The sequence below is a fragment of the Rhinatrema bivittatum genome, chromosome 3 (genome assembly GCF_901001135.1).
Source record: "Rhinatrema bivittatum chromosome 3, aRhiBiv1.1, whole genome shotgun sequence".
Taxonomy (NCBI): domain Eukaryota; kingdom Metazoa; phylum Chordata; class Amphibia; order Gymnophiona; family Rhinatrematidae; genus Rhinatrema; species Rhinatrema bivittatum.
In genome coordinates, this window is record NC_042617.1 from 240573103 (window position 1) to 240590852 (window position 17750).

General features: G+C 45.4%; 1 protein-coding gene across 1 annotated transcript in view; it reads left to right on the top strand.

Moving 5' to 3' along the window:
* Window positions 1-17750, top strand: part of THUMPD2 (THUMP domain containing 2) — a 174380-nt gene that overhangs the window by 149106 nt on the left and 7524 nt on the right. Inside the window, exons 10-11 of the mRNA XM_029594346.1 lie at window positions 1975-2000; window positions 12654-12752. Of these exons, the coding sequence (XP_029450206.1) occupies window positions 1975-2000; window positions 12654-12752 (125 nt within the window). The remainder of the gene's footprint in view (window positions 1-1974; window positions 2001-12653; window positions 12753-17750) is intronic.

Sequence of the window (17750 nt, forward strand, 5' to 3'; positions counted from 1 at the left end):
GAGAGAGGGAGCCTATATGAGGAGAATGTGAAGGAGTGTGTATGTGTGAAAGAGATTGGGAGCTCTTGTGTATGAAAAAGGGATCGTGTGTATGTGAGGTTGCTAGCCTGTGTGAAAGGATTGCATATGTGTGAGACAGAGCCTGTATGAAGGGGTACATGAGAGAGAGACATCGGTAGCCTGTGTGAGGATGTATGTGTGAGAGAGAAAGGGAACTCTGTGGATGTGTATGCAAGAGAGGGAGGGACCCTGTGAGGGGATGTGTGTGCACGAGAGAGAGGGAGCCTATGAGGGTGTGTGTATGTGTACTAGAGAGAGGAAGCATGTGTGTGTGAGAGAGGGAGAGACAGAGGGAGCCTTTGTGAGGGGCAGTATTGAGAATGAGGTCAAACTCTGGGACTGGCGATAGAGTGGAAGGGGGTTGAGCCCTATGAGGTGGAGGGGAGAGATACTGGCAGGTGGAGGAGCTGGGGGCCTGAGAGGGCAAAGTGGCCAGGGGAGTAGGGAGAGCGAGTGGAAGGGACAATCTTACAGTGAATTTCTAGGGAAATTCTGCTCAAAATATTTAACATTCTGCATCTCTAAGTAATAACTTTTCTCATAGGACAAGCAGGATGGTAGTCCTCACATATGGGTGACATCATCAGGATGTCACCCATATGGGACACTTTTGTCAAAGTTTCTAGAACTTTGGAACCTACTGGGCATGCCCAGCAATGCACTGACCCTGCATCCAGCAGGGTTCCCCCTTCAGTCTTCTTTTTTCTGCGCAGCAGTAGCCACGCGGGTTAAGGAGCTCTCTGGAGATTCCTGACAGGATTTTTCCTCACGGAACTTCATTCAAAAATTTTCAAAAAATTCTGCCCCATAGGGGTCCCCCTATCGATATCCATACTCCGTGGTCGAGAGTAAGGTTTTACCCTTGTTGCAGTTGATACCCATCAAGTTATCCCTTCGGGGCCTACCGGCCATCGACCGCACCGCGGCTAAATTTTTGTCTGAGTCATGGCGTCGGCTTTTCGTCGGTACCCCAACTATACTCGAACAGTGTCCATCACTGACCCGCATGGGGTCTATGTTTGGGGTCCGGCCACGATGTCCTTACTTTCTCCCGATTACAGAATCCCTTCAAAAAACCATCACTTACTGGAACGGATGCCTACAGCCCATTAAGGAATTACTCTCAAGCCTCAACCTAGTATTGAATGCCAATAAAACCGAGATGCTCATTGTCTCTCAAGATCCCCTTACAATCTCTTCTAGCCTCTCTCTACCAAACGCTAATAACATGTTCTCAACTGACGTCAGAGACCTTGGAGCATGGCTTGACAATCATCTTAACCTAAAAAAAGTTCGTAAACAATACCACAAAGGACTGCTTTTTACCAAACTGCAAGTCCTCAAAAAACTTAAACCCCTCCTTTACTTCTCCGACTTCAGGCTAGTACTACAATCCATTATATTATCTAAGCTCGACTATTGCAACTCCCTGCTACTAGGTCTTCCCAACAACACGATCAAACCATTACAGATGGTACAGAATTCTGCTGCCAGAATTCTAACAAGCACTAACAAAAAAGATCACATCACCCCAATCCTTAGTAACCTACATTGGCTTCCCATTAAACAAAGGATACTCTATAAGGTACTCACAATCATCCACAAAGCGACAAACAAAATAGCTCCCATCACGTTAAGCTCTCAACTCCAACCGCACACATCTTCTAGACCAATCAGAAGCGCTTACAAAGGAACACTGCATGCCCAACAAGTAAAATCATCACTGAGCAAAAGAGCGCTATCCTTAGCAGGCCCCCCACCAGTGGAACATGCTCCCCCCAAATCTAAGACTTGAACCCAATCATCAAGAGTTCAAAAAAGACTATAGACTCTTCTTTTCCAACAAGCCTTCCCAGTCTCTCAATCCTACCAAGACGGAAAGCCTTCCCAAATAAGAGTATCCCCCTAATTTAGGTCAACGTACCAAGTCCTACCTTCAGGTCTCTGCAACTGGACTACAATCTTTGAGTTCTAAAATTCGTCTTATTTTTTATTTATATTTTCCTCTGCAACTGGACTACAATATCTAAGTTCAAAAATTCAAAACTCATTTTATCTTATTATTTACATCTGGCATGGTTTCTATGTCACTATATCCAAGTTAAATAGTTAAATTATACAGATTATATTACATAATTTTATTAATTACAATGTCAATCTATAATATTTATTATCATTATGTTATATTGTCATCCAGTTATATTGTTACATATGTGCCACTGTTCTATGTTAAAGCCCCTTATCTCTGTTGGGCAGTTTATTGTTATATGTAAACCAGAGTGATTTGTAGTCTCTATAAGAACCTCGGTATATAAAAAATTAAAAATAAATAAATAAATAAAATAAATACTTGCATCCAATGTGCCCAAATTGACACCTAAGGGCTGTAAGGCTCATTTAGAGAAGATGGACTTTCTCTTTCAGTTAAAACCCCGACTCCATCGATAGCTTCGACGTTGTCCGAGCTGGTTGCCACCGACTTCTCGCCAGCACTGGGACACCGCTGCTGTTTGACCAGCATTGACAATTCCAAAGGTGTCGATTGCCTCCTCAAGAAAAGGACCGAGGAGAACATCGTGAAAATCGTCGACACCGGCATCAGAAGGCTCAGTGCGTCGATCCAAGCACATCCTCGGCATCGACGTCAACAGAGCCCACTGACAAAGAAGCCCCGACCAGAAAGGCCCCATCCTTTTCTGTATCCGGGTCCCCGAGGCGTTTCCCATCTTCAGTGGTGCCGGGATCCGCGATTCCACCTTCACCGGTGGACCCTCCAGCTACGGCCAGTGCTGCCTCCTACTCCAGTGCCGGGGTTCCATGCCCCAGGCTTCCGCGAGGAATTGGATCGGATAATCAAGAGGCCATCGGTAATAAAGCTCTACAGGGCTTCGAACCTCCATCAACGTGCCCTGACTCCGATGGAACCAAGAGCACAAGTGGGTCCAGTACCTTCCACACCGATTCCATTATCGGATGATGAGGGAGGAAACACCGTTACTCATTCCACCGTTCTGGAATTTTACCACCAACTTGTCCCTCGATGTTCACCGGTCCATTCGGTGCCTCCATCGATGCCTTCGATTGCCTCCTTTGATGCCGTCTGTGCCACCTCCGATGCCATCGATTGCCTAGGCCTGGTCCTTCAGGATTAGCACCTTTTCTCCCTGCTGGAGACTCAATAGGAGCTGGAAGATCAACCCTACAGTCCTTGGACCAATGAGTCGTCCCAGGATTCGGATGATCTACCATCATAGCCCTCTCCCCCAGATGAAAGATGACGCTCTCCACCAGAAGATCTGGCTTTTATTAATTTCATCAAGGAAATGTCTTGAGACCATTCCTTTTCAGCTTCAGACGGAAGAGGACTCTAGGCGTAAGATGCTGGAAGTACTCCAATTTCTAGATGCCCCTAAGGAAATCGTGTCCATATCCATTCATGAAATTCCTACTTGATCTCCTGAAGAGAAACTGGGAACACCCATGTTCGGCCCCACCGGTCAACCGCAAGACAGATGCCACCTATTTGGTGCAGTCAGCTCCGGGGTTCCAAAAATCATAGTTGATCATCACTCTGTGGTTGTTGAATCAGCCAGAAGGAAGGCACGATGCTCAAACCTCATCCTCCATATCTCCGGGGAAGGAAACAAAAATCCCTGGATGCTTTGGCAGGCGTGTCTTCCATGTTAGCGTTTTGAGGTGTTGAAGTGTTTGAAGGTGGATTCTTGGGTACTGTGGAGATGGCCACTACCACGGGGAGGAGCCCCATGAGGAACTGCAGTACTAGGCTGGACTCTATACACACAGACACAGAGAATTTGTATTTATTATACAGCTTGATGGTTCTGCAAAGGGTGGACAGTAGTAAGGCAACACAGTAGAAGCAGTCCAGGGGTCCTCGGCAGAGGAGACCAGTCCCACTCTTGAGTAGGCAGCGCAGGGTAGCAGAGGCAGGACCCGGATGTAGACTCCAAGTGCTGAAGCTGAAGGTGGAAACAGACTGAGAGAATTAGTACTCGCTGAGTAGTTAGCTGTATGATGGAGATCCGGCAGGCAGAAGCGAAGCAGTTGCAGGCACCAGTGTAGGGAGAGCAGGCCCTCGAGTACCCGGTTTCCCAGATAGGTACCTGAAAGAGGGGAGCGGGGTACCCAGGTTAGCGATGAATTACCCCGAAGGGCAGAGAGAGAGCGTCCAGCAGCTGCTGGGAAGCAGCAGAGCAGCTTAGACCGGAGCGAAACCAAACCTTGCTAACTCAGTTTGTTAGCAAACAAAGGGCAGGCTAAATACCAGGATGTGCTGACATCACTTGGAGGGGACGCCCCCGAGGTTCCCGCCATGACGCAAATAAAGACGTGGGTGAACGCCGTTGCCGATCCGGGGATGCTGGGGAGAGTGGCATGAAGACGCGGTCTGCAGGCCAACCTCCCAAGGCTTGAGGAGAGAGAAGGAAGAAAGGTGAGGCACAAAGGTCGAAGCTGTCTGAGACTGCCGGACGCAACATTCCATGGCTCTATGCTCATATCTCTCATCGCATCTTACCAGTTATACATGATACAGTATAACAGAGACCTTTTTTAAAGGATCCAGGACATATCTGATTCTTTACCAGAGCAACTCCAAACTCAACTTTACGTTCTGGCTCAGAAATGTCTAGATGCGGGGGAAGCACGAGGTCCATGCTGCATAAAATATCTTCGACACGGCCTCTAGAGTGTCTGCAGTGAGAAATAGTGCCAGAAGATTGGGCCTGGCTCAAATCATCGGGACTTAAGACCAGAAGTCCAAGACAGCTTAGGCAGATCTACCCTGTGTGGGCGATAATCTTTTCGGGGAAAAAGATCGAGAGGGACTGTGGCGCAGTTGAAGGATCACCATGAAACTCTGCACCAGCTTTCTTCTGTTCCGTCTGAGTTCCCGTTTGCCCCTAAAGAACTTTCAGACGTGATTCTAAGCGGCCAGGCCTATAAGCCAAGGAAGTTCTATCCTCCGGCTTCTAGGCTTTTCAGGATTGCCTATCAAACAAAGTCATCCTGATTCAAACCGACAATCAGGTTGCGATGTGGTACATCAACAAACAAGGGGGAACAAGCTCCTACCTCCTGTGTCAGGAAGCTGCACAGATATGGGCAGGGTCCCTTTCCCGCTCGATGTCCCTCAAAGCAACCTACTTGCCAGAAGTGGACAATGTGTTGGCAGACAACCTGAGTCGCAATTTCCATCTGCACGAGTGGTCTTTCAACCCCGCAGTAGCGAACACGATATTCCAACGTTGGGGTTACCCTCACATAGACCTCTTTGCGTCGGTCCACAACCACAAAGTAAACAACTCCTCCTCTCTCATTCGCAGTCACCACTCGCAACCAAGAGATGCCTTCGCCCTCTCTTGGGCCAGCATTCTCCTTTATGCGTACCCTCCACTTCCTCTCATTTCAAAGACTCTCGTGAAGCACCGGCAGGACAAGGGATTAATGATTCTGATAGCTCCCCACTGGCCACGCCACGTGTGGTTCCCAATCCTCCAGGACCTATCAGTACACCAACACATTCCTATGGGGAAAGATCCCCTTCTAATCACTCAGAACGAAGGGCATCTGCGACACCCCAACCTCCAAGCTCTGTCTCTGATGGCCTGGATGTTAAAAGGTTAATACTCCAACCTTTTAACCTTTCTGAGTTGGTATCCCGAGTCCTGGTGGCTTCACGAAAGCCTTCAGCGAGAAGGTCTTATCGCTCTAAATGGAAGAGGTTTACGGTCTGGTGCACTTCCATGTCCATAGACCCCTTCACTTGTTCCACTGCAAGTTTCCTGGACTATCTCTGGCACCTGTCAGAGTTAGGCCTAAAAACGTCCTCTATCAGGGTGCATGTTAGTGCAGTGTCTGCGTACCATAAGGGTATAGGTAATGTTTCCATTTCCACACAACCCTTAGTATCACGTTTCATGAGAGGCTTGCCTCCATTTAAAACCTCCACTGCTCCCTCCTGCCCCTGCTGGGACATTAATGTAGTTTTTGGGATGGCTCATGAAACCTCAGTTTGAGGCCTCTCCACTCCTGTGATCTCCGCTATCTCACCTGGAAGGTAGTTTTCTTCTTGCGATCACATCTGCTCGCAGAGTTAGTGAATTACAGGCATTAGTTACCTACCCGCCTTACACTAAACTTCTGCATGATAAGGTAGTGCTCCACACTCACCCCCAAATTTTTGCCAAAGGTAGTGTCGGAATTTCATATTAACCAATCTATTATCCTACCTACCTTTTTTCCCAGGCCCCATTCGAACTTAGGAGAACAGGCTCTGCATTCCTTGGACTGCAAACGTGCTCTAGCTTTCTATCTGGACCACACGTCAGCCCACAGGAAATCCACCCAATTGTTTGTTTCTTTTGATACTATCAAATTGGGAAATCCTGTGGGAAAGCAGACCCTCTCCTCCTGGTTGGTGGAATGCATTTCTTTTTGCTACCAGCAATCAGGCATTCCGCTACAAGACCGTTTAAAAGCACACACGGTCAGGGCCATGGCGACATCAATAGCGCATCTACGTTCGATGCTACAAATACCTGTTTGCAAGCATTCTTTTTAAAATACAAAGAAGCTCATTTGATATGAGGTGTCCACATTTGTTCTATAGCCTATTTGGTATGAAATGCTTTTCAGCTTATGAATATGATGTTTGTTTGATATTTTGTAAGGCTGCTACCTGGAGTTCCCCACCATACTTTCGCAGCCCATTATTGCGTAGATAAGGCTGGCAGGACAGGATTCCATCTTTGGCCAGACAAACAACTGAAAAGCAGGTTGTTAAAACAAGCAAAAAAACACACTTTGAAATGTCTGTTGCTAATGCCAGAAGTCTAAGTAGTAAATGGGAGAGTTAGTGTATAGCAGCAAATGATGAGATTGACATAATTGGCATCACAGAGACTTGGTTGGAAGGAGGGATAAACCAATGGGACAGTGCTATATCAGGGTACAAATTATATCGCAATGATAGGGAGGATCAACTTGGTGGGGGTGTGGCACTTTATGTCCGGGAGGGTATAGAGTCCAACAGGATAAAGATCATACAAGAGACTAAATGCTCAGTCGAATCTATATGGGTAGAAATCCATGTGTTGGGTAAGAGTATAGTGATAGGAGATACTACCGTCCTCACCTGGACAAAATGGTCAGCAGATGATGAAATGCTAGAGAAATCAGGGAAGCAAACCAATTTGGCAGTGCAATAATAGGGAGATTTCAATTACCCCAATATTGACTGGTAAATGTAACATCAGGACTTGCTAGAGACATAAAGTTCCTGGATGTAATAAATGATTGCTTCATGGAGAATTGGTTCAGGAACAACAAGAGAGGGAGCTATTTTTAGATTTAATTTAGTGGAACACAAGATTTGGTGAGAGAAGTAACGGTGGTGGGGCCACTAGGCAACAGTGATCATAACAGTGATCAATTTTAAACTAATAACTGGAAGGGGGACAATAAGTAAATCTTGCAGCTCTAACACTAAATTTAAAAAGGAAACTTTGAATAAAATGAGGAGAAAATAGAAAAAAACTGAAAGGGTGCCGCTGCAAAGTGTAAAAGTGTCAACAGGCATGACATTGTTTAAAAATACAATCCTGAGGCGCAGTCATATGTATTCCGCGCATTAAGAAAGGTGGAAGGAAGGCAAAACGATTACCGTCATGGTTTAAAAGGTGAGGTGAAGAAGGATCCATCTGAAGAAAATAGGATAAAACATAAGCATTGTCAAGCTAAGTGTAAACATTGAAAGACAGGCGAAGAGAGAATTTGAAATGAAATTGGCAATAGAGGCAAAAACTCATAATAAAAGCTTTTTTAAATATATCCAAAGCAAGAAACCTGTGAGGGAGTCGGTTGGACCATTAGATGAAAGAGGGGTTAGTAAGGGGCTCTTAGGGAAGAAGACAAGGCCATTGCCAGAAAAGACTAAATTGAATTCTTTGCCTCCGTGTTTACTAATGAGGATGTTGGGGAGAGATACCAGTTCCGGAGATGGTTTTCAAGGGTGATGAGTCAGACGAACTGAACGAAATCACTGTGAACCTGGAAGATGTAGTAGGCCAGATTGACAAACTAAGAGTAGCAAATCACCTGGACCGGATGGTATGCTCCTAGGGTTCTGAAGGAAACTAAAAAATGAAATTTCTGATCTATTAGTTAAAATTTGTAACTTATCATAAAATCATCCATTGTACCTGAAGGACTGGAGGGTGGCAATGTAACCCCCAATATTTAAAAAAGGCTCCAGGGGCGATCCGGGTAACTATAGACCAGTGAGCCTGACTTCAGTGCCGTGAAAAATAGTGGAAACTATTCTCAAGAACAAAATTGTAAACCATATAGAAAGACATGATTTAATGGAACATAGTCAACATGGATTTACCCAAGGGAAGTCTTGCTTAACAAATCTGCTTCATTTTTTGAAGGGGTTAATAAACATGTGGATAAAGGGGGGAACCGGTTAGTATATAGTATACTTGGATTTTCAGAAGGCATTGACAAAGTTGCTCATTAGAGGCTTCTAGGAAAAGTAAAAGGTCATGGGATAGGTGGCGATGTCCTTTCATGGATTGCAAACTGGCTAAAAGACAGGAAACAGAGAGTAGGATTAAATGGACAATTTTCTTAGTGGAAGGGAGTGGACAGGGATCTGTATTGGGACCCTTACTTTTCCATATATTTATAAATGATCTGGAAAGAAATACGATGAGTGAGATAATCAAATTTGCAGATGACACAAATTGTTCAGAGTAGTTAAATCACAAGCAGATTGTGATAAATTGCAGGAAGACCTTGTAAGACTGGAAAATTGGGCATCCAAATGGCAGATGAAATTTAATGTGGATAAGTGCAAGGTGATGCATATAGGGAAAAATAACCCCATGCTATAATTACACAATGTTGGGTTCCATATTAGGTGCTACAACCCAAGAAAGAGATCTAGGTGTCATAGTGGATAACACATTGAAATCGTCGGTTCAGTGTGCTGCGGCAGTCAAAAAAGCAAACAGAATGTTGGGAATTATTAGAAAGGGAATGGTGAATAAAACGGAAAATGTCATAATGCCTCTGTATCGCTCCATGGTGAGACCGCACCTTGAATACTGTGTACAATTCTGGTCGCCGCATCTCAAAAAAGATATAATTGCGATGGAGAAAGTACAGAGAAGGGCTACCAAAATGATAACGGGAATGGAACAACTTCCCTACGAGGAAAGACTAAAGAGGTTAGGACTTTTCAGCTTGGAAAAGAGACGACTGAGGGGGGGATATGATAGAGGTGTTTAAAATCATGAGAGGTCTAGAACGGGTAGATGTGAATCGGTTATTTACTCTTTCGGATAGTAGAAAGACTAGGGGGCACTCAATTGAAGTTAGCATGGGCACATTTAAAACTAATCGGAGAAAGTTCTTTTTTACTCAACGCACAATTAAACTCTGGAATTTGTTACCAGAGGATGTGGTCAGTGCAGTTAGTATAGCTGTGTTTAAAAAAGGATTGGATAAGTTCTTGGAGGAGAAGTCCATTACCTGCTATTAGCAATGGAAACATGGAATAGACTTAGTTTTGGGGTACTTGCCAGGTTCTTATGGCCTGGATTGGCCTCTGTTGGAAACAGGATGCTGGGCTTGATGGACCCTTGGTCTGACCCAGTATGGCATTTTCTTATGTTCTTATGATATCAGCTGTCGACGAACGCCCAAAAGGTGACGTATATGTTATGAGGGGGATCCTGTTAGAGCCAATATCGTCAATGGAAACAGAGATGCTCAGTAATATATACGTTTACAGAAATATAGACCAATTGATATTGAGATTCACACTATGGGGGACACAGTATTCCGCTTTATGATTAGACAACATTGGTCATGTCTTCAGCCTCACCCAGTCTTAGAGCAGCACCTCCGTTTGCTTTCAAATACTCTCACAATTTACAGGACAGACTTGTCTCTTCTGAATTTACAGCAAAGGTCTCTGATACTAGCCTTGAACCCTTTGGCCATTCCCTGTATGGCCACTGTAAAGCCTGTTTACTATCTCTGTTGCCTCATTTATACACTCCACACTTCGTAAGCCTTTTCATTTGAAATTCATTTCAAATTGTTCTACTACAGGGTCATTTACATTATTCAATGTCTCTGTACCCTCCTATATATTAGCAAAACCACCCACGTGTGCGCACCCGTATTTAAGAACGTTGTTTTTGTTTATGTTTAAATTGAGAAACACTCCTCTGGTTAAACACTGGCAGGAAGCCCAACATATAATGGAAGACTTAAGATATTTTGTCATTGAAGTGGGTCATCCTTCTCCCGCAGTGGCCATTTTTCCGGCTTTTTAGTACAGCGTGAACTAAGATGGATTCACACTCTGAATACTGTGCCCCACCCCCATGGTTTGAATCTCAATATTGATTAGTCTGTATTTCTGTAAATGTACGTATTTCTGAACATCTCTGTTTCCCTTGACGATATTGGCTCTGACAGGATCCCTCTCAAAACATATACGTCACGTTTTGGGTGTTCCCGAATAGACAGCTGATTATCATGTGACTTGTCTTCTTTGACACTAGTGATCTCATAAGTTTCCTTTACAATACTGACGTTTTCCTCTTGGCGGTCTCTATCTAACAGACAGCTGATGTCATGTGACCACTTTTGGCACCATTTGTATCCCAGTGCAGGTTTATTTAAATTGTTTTTGTGTTGTTTCTTGATGTATCATCAAGTGTTGAGAACCAATACGCTCTGTGCAGTAAGCTCTATGGATTTATAAATCTATGCATTGAATATCCTGAAACTATAGCAAACATATTCCTTGTAAAATCCATACATAAATGTTTTTTACTCATAAAATTTATTTTCTTAAATTTTAGAATATAAATAAATCTGCACACATTTATCTGTCCTTAGAAACCTTTGGAAAGCTGTTACTTGGTATAATCCTTATGTGTGCTCTGCTTTTATGGTGCCCTTCATAAAAATACAACATGCTATTTGTTTTATTTTAGATGTGTGATCCCTCCCAACACAGTTTTCCATGAAACACGGTCCATGTCGGGGGACCATGTGACCTACGTTTGAATTTTAATATCTGATGATACATCCTAGAGATCATATAAATTTTCATGACCAGTAAACATAAGAATGTGGACAACAAGAAGTTTTCTTTGCCCTATTTTTGCTGTTTTTCACAATATTCTAAGTTGGGCCTTCACCTTTATTACTGATTTGCCTGCAAATAGGTCATAACACGTCAGGATACAAAGTCTAACCTGACGATGTCTCTTTAAGCTGTCGCACTTTAACAGGAAAAGTTTCTTGCCTGTCTTTCTAACAAGCTAAAGTTCTTCTCTGAGATGGTCTTGGAAGTTGAACATACTATCCCTGGGCCCATAAAAAAAATCCACTGGTGGTCAGGCTGTATTGAAATAGTCCTCAACTGCTTTGATACAAAGATAAAGTCAGGATTAAGAAATCTTCATGCACTCAGTGCATGAGCGAAGGTACTAATAGAAGCTTTGCTGCACTAGTGACTTAAGACCCCTAACTCAACAGGGCTCAGAAATGGCAAGAGCTACCTATTTTCACAAATGGACACACAAAATGGGTATCCCCAGTTGTGCTGCCACAGAACTCTGGCAGGCAGAGCACCAAATTTATTGTGGTTCTGTGTCCCAAGGACCCTGCTCTACAGATCAAGCCAGATCAGAGATTCATTGTGAAGCCACAAGCCAGAACCACAGAGATGTTTGTCATAGCACTAAAACACGGTTGCTCATAGCTGTTTGCGAGGGATTGCCATGTTGTGTTGAACACACAGGCTGTGCAAGCTATCCTGTTTAATGTGATATTCCAGGTTTCCTCCTCAACCACTGGTCATGTTTCCGTATATATATGCTCAAGTTTTTCTCTTTATGTCCCATTGGTGTTTTTTTCTGAGAGAGAACATTTAGTTTGTTAATCCCATCAATGGACTATTGGAGATGCTTTTCTTCTGAAATAATTATCTCAAGAGTCATACAAACAATCCCACCTCACCTCCCTTTTGTAGGAATGGTCCATTTTTCATTTTTTTCATATCCTTGTCGTAAGAAGTTGAGGTTGAGATTAGTTTAAGTGATTGTAACATCACATAGCAGGAGGGGAATTTTAAAAAATTTCAAAACCTTTATATAAAGCTTATCCAGCTCAACACACAACATGCTATCAGTTGTTTTGTGTGAAATTGGTATGTGATCTTTGGAAAACAATCACAAGGTAAGTAATTACTGTTTATTGGCATGCCTTTCTACATTTTAGAGCCTAATCCAGGAGTAGATATGTGATAGATTATGCATGTATAATCCCTGAATTGGCTGTTTTCATTGGCCAGTTTGTGGTTTAAGTGCATTTTAAAACACTCTGGCTTTTTATGTATTTATGGATTAAGATCTTGGTATGATAATGAAATTTGCTAGCCATGTCAGTATCATTGAAATCTTTGGGTTCTTTTATAGGATCATCTGATTTAACTAAATTGAGAAAACAATTTGTCTTTCATAGAATACCATTGCATTCGGAAGTGTAGATGTCGTTATTTCTGATGTTCCATTTGGTAAAAAGTTCAAGGCAACAAAAGATGTTAAACTGTTATTACCAGATATCCTTCAAGAAATGGAAAGGTAAGTGAATGTTGTTACAAATGTTGTACTTAATTTTGGGAATTGTCATTGTTCTGTCTTTTTTACTAAGAAGGAATAAATCAAGATTTTATTTATTTATTTTTTTGCATTATTTCCAGTGACAAGTAGTGGATTTCCCAGAGTCACCAATTTAATAATAGTTCATGGACTTTTCCTCCAAGAATTTGCCCAAGCCCTTTTTAAATTCAGCTATGCTAGTTGCCATGACCGAGTGCTCTGGAAACAAATTACACACGTTGATTGTGCTTTAAGTGAATAAATATTTTCTAATTTGTTTTAAATCTGTTTACTACCTGTTAGTTTCCAGGAGTGTCCCTTAGTCTTAGTATTATTTGAAAGAGTAAATAACCATGCCCTATTTACATTTCCACCCCACTCATGATTTTATAAACCTTTATCATATCCCTTCTCAGTTGTATTTTCTTCAAGCTGATGAATCTAATTTGTTCAGCCTTTCTTCATAGGTGAACCATTCCTCTTTACTATTTTTTTGCTGCCCTTCTCTGTACCTTTACAAGTTCCATTACATTCTTTTTGAAAGATTGCAGCTTCAATCCAGCTCAGTTTAGTGCTAACCGAAAATCACCAGTTTCAAACTTTCCAGAGTCCCATACCAAACAAACAAATGGTCTTAGTCTGGTTGCCATCCATATCACTAAAATTACTATCACAAATAGGCATTCCTGCTGACAGTCTCTGCAGGAGCTAAGGATTGACTGAACATGGAAAATGAATATACTATTGATACTACAGAGCTGTTCTTTCCATAAGTAGCAAACTACAGGTCAGTGTGGGAAAATTTGCACTTTCCATTACTCAAACTTGTATATATATACTGCATCATAAAAGGCATCTTTCACATACTAACTTTTGATTTATAATAATAATCTCATGTGCTCAAAGCAGTTATTTCCCATGTGGTTTAAATGCACAGTGTGAATGGTCATTAAGGTCTTTTTCTCATTCTGTGTCTATGGCAAACATCTTTCTTGAATAAAGCCGTAAAGGCCTGATCTATCCTCCTTTCTGTGCCTATGGAGAACCCGTTTAACAAATGTCTTGTTCAACTTGGATGATAACTTGTTATTTTTCAGTGGTCAAATGAATGGTTGTTTCAATATGCAAGAGCCTAAATAAAAAATTTTTAAAAATTACACCAAATGAGCAAGAACGTGAAGTTGCTCACCTATAATGGGGGGGGGGGGGGGGGGTTCTCCATAGCTAGCAGGATAAACCAGATACACAGATAGAGTGACATCATCCTGCTGGTGCAGTATAGATAGCTTTCTCTTGCCTCCTTCAGTCTAGTACCAAGCTTAGGCGTCAATTCCCCAGGAGGTGGATAGGTATTGTGTTTGATATATCCTACTCTCTAAAGAAGAACCCCATGACAGATAAACAACTTCGCTTTCTCTGTCGACCAGCAGAATGAATCAGCCACAAAAGTAGGGAATCATGTAGCTGAAATTTGTTATTTCCTAGCGTGTAGCAGATGGACTCAAAACAAATGGGTATAGTGTGCTCGTGCTAGCAGTTGGAGACGGATCTGACGTCAGCACGGGTACATATACCCCCACAGGAAGTGTAGCAAATCAGTAATTTCCATCTCCAAAGCAGTTTGGAGCTACCTCACGCTCACTGAGCGTGTTTCCAAATTCTAATGACTAAATTCATAGAAGAAACCTACTGAAGACGAGCCCCGCACTCCTGTGGTGATACCAGGCGGTCACTCACCCAGTTGAGTTTCCCGAGCTGACTTCCGTGGTCCCTCGGAGGTAAGAGCCTCGGTCCGGTGGCCGGTTCACGGCAAGGACCCAGCCCCCGAGTGAGAAGGGCTCGGGCGCGGCTTGGCCCCCGAGCGAGACGAGTTCGGGCGCGGCCTAGAGGCAGCCTCGGTCCCGGCGTGGACTTGGCCCCCGAGCGAGACGAGTTCGGGCGCGGCCTAGAGGCAGCGGGTGCACTTCCTTAAGCACAGCGGTGAAGGTACTCACCCTCTCCCCCCGCAGCCGGAGACCGCCCGGGTCGCAGCCGGGAAGCGCCGAAGACAAGGTAAGGCGTACATCTTTACTTGGTCTCCGAGGAAGTGTGGACTAACTGGGCCTGCCTACGAGGCAGCCCACCTAGGAGGTCGCCATTTTGCCTGCCTACTCATCTTCGCCAATTAAGCGCACGTTGCTAAGCACACGCGATAGGTGCACGTTGTTAGCGCACGTTGTTGGCGCACGCGTTAGGCGCATGTTGACTAAGCGCACGTTACTAGGATACGCGCACATTTATAAGACGCCCGTTTATAGGCGCACATTTATAAGATGCCCGTTTATAGGCGCACGTTCATAAGCCGCCCGTTATAGGCGCACGTTCATAAGACGCCCGTTCTAGGCGCATGCTGTTAAGCGCACGTGTTAGGTGCACATCGTTGGGCGACACCAAATTTCAGGCGAATGGAGCATAAGAGAGCCCATGCATCCGCAGAGCCGGCACCTCCAGAATCAGGCATGAAGGCTCTAAGCCTCTGCTCAGCATGCAACCTCAGAGCCACACAGAGCGAGGAAGCAGACTCCCTATGTGCCCAATGTGAGGAGGCCATGGGAGTTCCAGGACAGGACCGGTCCCAGCCCAGCGGTTCCTCAGGGAACACACTGGACTTAGCAGGCCGCGGCGAGCAGCCAGGGAACCCGAGAGACCTGGTGCCCCTACGGCCAGATCCGGCTTCACTTTCCTGGGTGGAATTATTCAAGGGGATTCACACCTTTGTCCAGATGCAGTCTGCTCCTCGTATGGGTCTTTCCGTCCCGGTTGATCCGGCCCCTGGACCCTCGAGACCTAGGCGCGGCCACTCGCCACCTGACAGCCCCGATTATGGGGATTCGGATTGCTCCGAGGAACATGAGGAGCCCCCCGAGGAGGGTGAACTTCCCTCGGAGATAGAACCATATTGGACCATGAGACGCTTCTTTCGGAAAGAAGATCTTCCAAGACTGGTCTCACAATGCTTATCGGAGCTGGCCATTCCGGGCCAGGACGCCCCAGGGGACCCTAAAATGAACCCCCTGCTAGAGGGCCTGCGCCAAACGGCTCACCACTTTCCCCTCCTACAAGCAGCACAGCAGCTAATCGATCTGGAATGGAAGGCACCGGAGGCCTCATTCAAAGGGGGTCGGGCCTTGTCAGGCATGTACCCTTTGATCCAGCGTCCAAGGAGCTGCTGGCGTGCCCCAGGGTAGACGCCATAGTTAACGCAATTGTGAAGCACACTACCATTCCGGTGGAGGGGGGAGCGGCCCTCAAGGATATGCATGACCGACGCATGGACACCATTCTGAAACAAGCCTTTGAGGTAGCAGCCATGTCCCTACGAATCGCGACTTGCTGCACCGTGGTGACGCGTTCCTGTTTATCACAAGCGAGAAACAACACCCCAGGAGAAGACATGGAATCAGCTCTCGCATTTCTCACTGACGCAGCCTCCGACCTCGTCCGTACGGCAGCCAAGGGAGTGTCCTCCTCAGTGGCAGCCAGGAGACAGCTTTGGCTACGCAATTGGGCGGCCGACTCGTCCTCCAAGACATGACTCACAAGAATGCCCTTTAAGGGTTCCCTACTGTTCGGCAGCAATCTCGAGAACTGGGCTACTAAATGGGGTGCCTCTCCATTACCCCGTCTACCAGAAGACAGGTCAAGGAGGAGCCAGCGTTCTTTTTCTAGACCATCCAGAGGTAGAAACTCTCAGCGCTTCAACCCCTACAGGACTCGCTATCAAGCACCTCGTTCTCAGGCCAGGAACCAGCCCTTTCGGACTAAGCACAACAAGAAGAGAACCGGCCCGGGTTCTGGCCCCGGCCGTAACCCACAATGACAATCAGCCGACCCATCCGAGGGTAGCAGCCATAGGGGGCAGGCTAACCCTCTTCTACCGCAGGTGGGTCGAGATCACTTCGGACCAGTGGGTCCTCGCCATCATCCGAGAAGGATATTACCTGGATTTTCTTCGGCTTCCGCCAAACAAGTTTGTGGAATCTCCTTGCTCACCGCTCAAGAAAGCGGCACTAGAAGTGACCTTACAGAGGCTTCTGGCCCTAAGAGCCATCATCCCAGTACCTGCAGGAGAGATAAATTCTGGGCATTATTCCATCTATTTCATAGTACCCAAGAAGGAGGGCACTTTCAGGCCCGTCCATCGACACCTACCGGTCCCCAGCTTTCGCATGGAAACTCGGCGGTCTGTCAAGAATTCAGTACAGCCAGGGGAGTTTCTCACCTCCCTAGATCTGTCAGAAGCCTACTTGCATATCCCAATCCATCGGGATCACCAACGCTATTTATGCTTCAAAGTCCTGAATCAGCACTTCCAGTTCCGAGCTTTACCCTTTGGGTTAGCCACTGCGCCGCGGATCTTTACCAAGGTCATAGTAGTAGTGGCGGCAGCATTCAGGAAGGAAGGAATTCTCGTCCATCCCTACCTGGACGATTGGCTGATCAGGGCAAAGTCACCGGAGGAGAGTCACCGGGCAACCAACAGAGTTATAGCTCTTCTGGAAAGCCTAGGATGGGTAGTCAACATAAAGAAGAGTTCCCTACAGCCGTCCCAGTCGCTGGAATACCTAGGGGTCCAATTCGACTCCCAAGACGACAAGGTCAGCCTGACCTCCAAGAGAAAGTCAAAACTCTGAAATCTTCTGCAGGTCCTGCTGAGCGCCAGCCGGCCCACAGCTCAGGATTACCTACAAGTCCTCGGCCTCATGGCATCCACTCTGGAAGTGGTGCCATGGGCGCGGGCTCATATGAGACCATTGCAATGCGCCCTTCTATCTCGATGGAGTCCACGATCACAGAACTACACCATACACCTACCTCTGCCGGCCAGAGTGCGGAATCAGCTACGGTGGTGGTTACAGCCCGGCCACATGAGCTGGGGGTCAAGAATGTCCTCCCCAACCTGGATTCTGCTCACCACAGATGCCAGCCTGAACGGATGGG